The 2,174-nt window shown below is 43.2% G+C and overlaps 1 protein-coding gene across 1 annotated transcript; it reads right to left on the bottom strand.

Annotated features, from left to right (window-relative positions):
• Positions 1–227: 227 nt before the first annotated feature.
• LOC102195777 (calcium-binding mitochondrial carrier protein SCaMC-3-like) lies at positions 228–926 on the bottom strand (the record flags this gene model as incomplete). Its single annotated transcript, XM_005755453.2, has 2 exons — positions 683–926; positions 228–386 (listed from the first exon to the last, which is right to left on the bottom strand). Coding segments are annotated over exons 1-2 (270 nt in total), but the record flags the coding sequence as incomplete, so codon positions are not given.
• Positions 927–2,174: the final 1,248 nt, after the last annotated feature.

A 2,174-nucleotide genomic window follows, 5' to 3' on the forward strand; every position in this document is an offset into this window, starting at 1 on the left:
GAGGCTATAAGAAGGCTTCAAATGTTCAAAACTCATACTTTGGAAAAAAACCTCTTCACAGAGGTGGAGTTTCACAATATGTGTCCGTTAAGGACTGGGTGTAGCAATAACAACAATCACTGGAAATTACACAGAGCATTAAGTCGACTAATGTCTCTGGCTCTTTTCAGGTCATTATATAGTAAACTAAATGTGTGTATCAGTGGCAGGACAATGTGAATACCCACTTGCAGGAAGACCTTGAGACGGTCCAGTGGAGCAGTTCCTGTCCGGGACACTGCCCCTGCCATGGCTCCAGCAACCAGCTGCCTCCATACCAAACCTGATTGCCGCTCCCGCTCTGAAAACTCATCAGGCACTGTCAGGTGTTCCCCGATGTCAAACATCTAAAACAACATTAGAAAGATAGAAACTGTGTTTGTGTTTGCTCGTTCTTCGCCACTGCATCTTGCCAACACATGCTAACTGTTACATAATCTACATCTATATGAGGTATGAATGAAAACAGTGTAGTTCACAGTTCAACTTGATTATGTTTTGCCAAATACTACCAAATATTTTCATCCTAATAACCCATTAGCATGACAATATAAATACTGTCAGGATGTTAACATTTATTAATCATTTATAATCATTTATAACATTTAAAAGTGAAAAACAAAACAAAAAAAAACACTCCTACATGGGAGTGCTTCCAGTGGTGGACAATTTCCTCCATGTTGTGCAAAGGGTTGAACAGGAAGTGATCACGCCATTCATTCCAGTCAATAGTCATAGTCCCATCTCTGTCCATACTGGGAGAAAGAGAGAAGGTTAGGGCCGGTTAATGCTCACTGTTTCTCGCCCTCATTAACTGGATGACAAAGTGACATCACATCCTCTGACATTTGTATAACAGATGTATTCAGGAGCACAAGGGTCCCAAATGGCCATAGGCAAAAGCACCATACGGGCAAGCATGCAGTGCTGTGAAAGAGTATTTGCCCCCTTTATGCCATCTCCCTTGATGCCGGGTTTAAAAAATAGCAGTTTTGATTTTGGCGAATAAGACGCTCTCATAACTCATTGAGTGATGCCACTGACCGGCCAATTGGTGCCATGCATTTTAGTACCTCTTCAGATTGCTTTAGAACCCCTTCTGAGCACATACTATTTTAGTATCTGGTACCAGGTATTATTACAGTATCACCTAATGGAAAACCCTGAAAACTGTGGCGAACCGTGGCAAGTCGATCCGAGTAGGTACTAATGGAAAAGGGGTTTAAAATTAAAGCTCCAGGCCCTTGGCTGCATCAATTCCAGGGTCCTGAAGTCCTGTGATGCCCAACCATCTGCCCCCTGCAGTATCTCTTCAACCTAAGTTTGTTGCTGTAAAAGGTGAAGACATTATACTATGGAAGACATTATGTTTAGTACTGGTACCGAAGAAAGCCATTCCTTCTGGCCTTAATGACTTCAGACCAGATGCCTTGATGTCACATGTCATGAAGGTGCTAGAGAGTGGTTCTTGCCCATCATATCTTGCAGGTGAAACATCCCCTGACCCCTTTCAGTTTGCGTACCACCCTCTTGTGGAGGTGATTATCTACCTCTTTCAGCATGCTCACTCTTAACAGGATGGTACTGGTGGCATTTTTAGAACCATGTTTTTTTTTCCAGTGCCTTTAATACCATCCACCCACTTCTGCTAAATAATAAGCTGCTCAGGATGGGCCTCACCACTTCTATTGTCTCCTGGATTGCTGACTATCTGTCAGAGAGCCCTTAATTTGTACCACTGTTTGATGTGGTGGTTAGTAATACTAGGGCACCACAGGGGACAGTCCTGTCTCCATTCCTGTCCACCTCAAATTTCCATTACAAGACTGAAACATGCCACCTGCAGAAGTTCTCTTATGACACTGCAGTGGTTGGATGTATTAAGAAGAAAGAAGAAATCACCTCCTTCTGAATTTCAGCAACACAAATGACATGTTGGCTGACTTTCGGAGGAAAAAAACACTGCAACTAGGCCCATCAACATGGCGGGTGAAGAGTTGGAAAATGGGGGCGGCTACAGGTACTTCACCTGACTGGAGGAACCAACAGTGTACAAGACGCTGTACAAGATGAGGATGAGCAGACTTTACTTTCTAAGGATGCTCAGATCCAATAATGTGTGAGGCAAGTTGTTG

This window comes from Pundamilia nyererei, unplaced genomic scaffold (genome assembly GCF_000239375.1).
Source record: "Pundamilia nyererei isolate P.nyererei 1_Seehausen unplaced genomic scaffold, PunNye1.0 scaffold01532, whole genome shotgun sequence".
Classification (NCBI taxonomy): Eukaryota; Metazoa; Chordata; class Actinopteri; order Cichliformes; family Cichlidae; genus Pundamilia; species Pundamilia nyererei.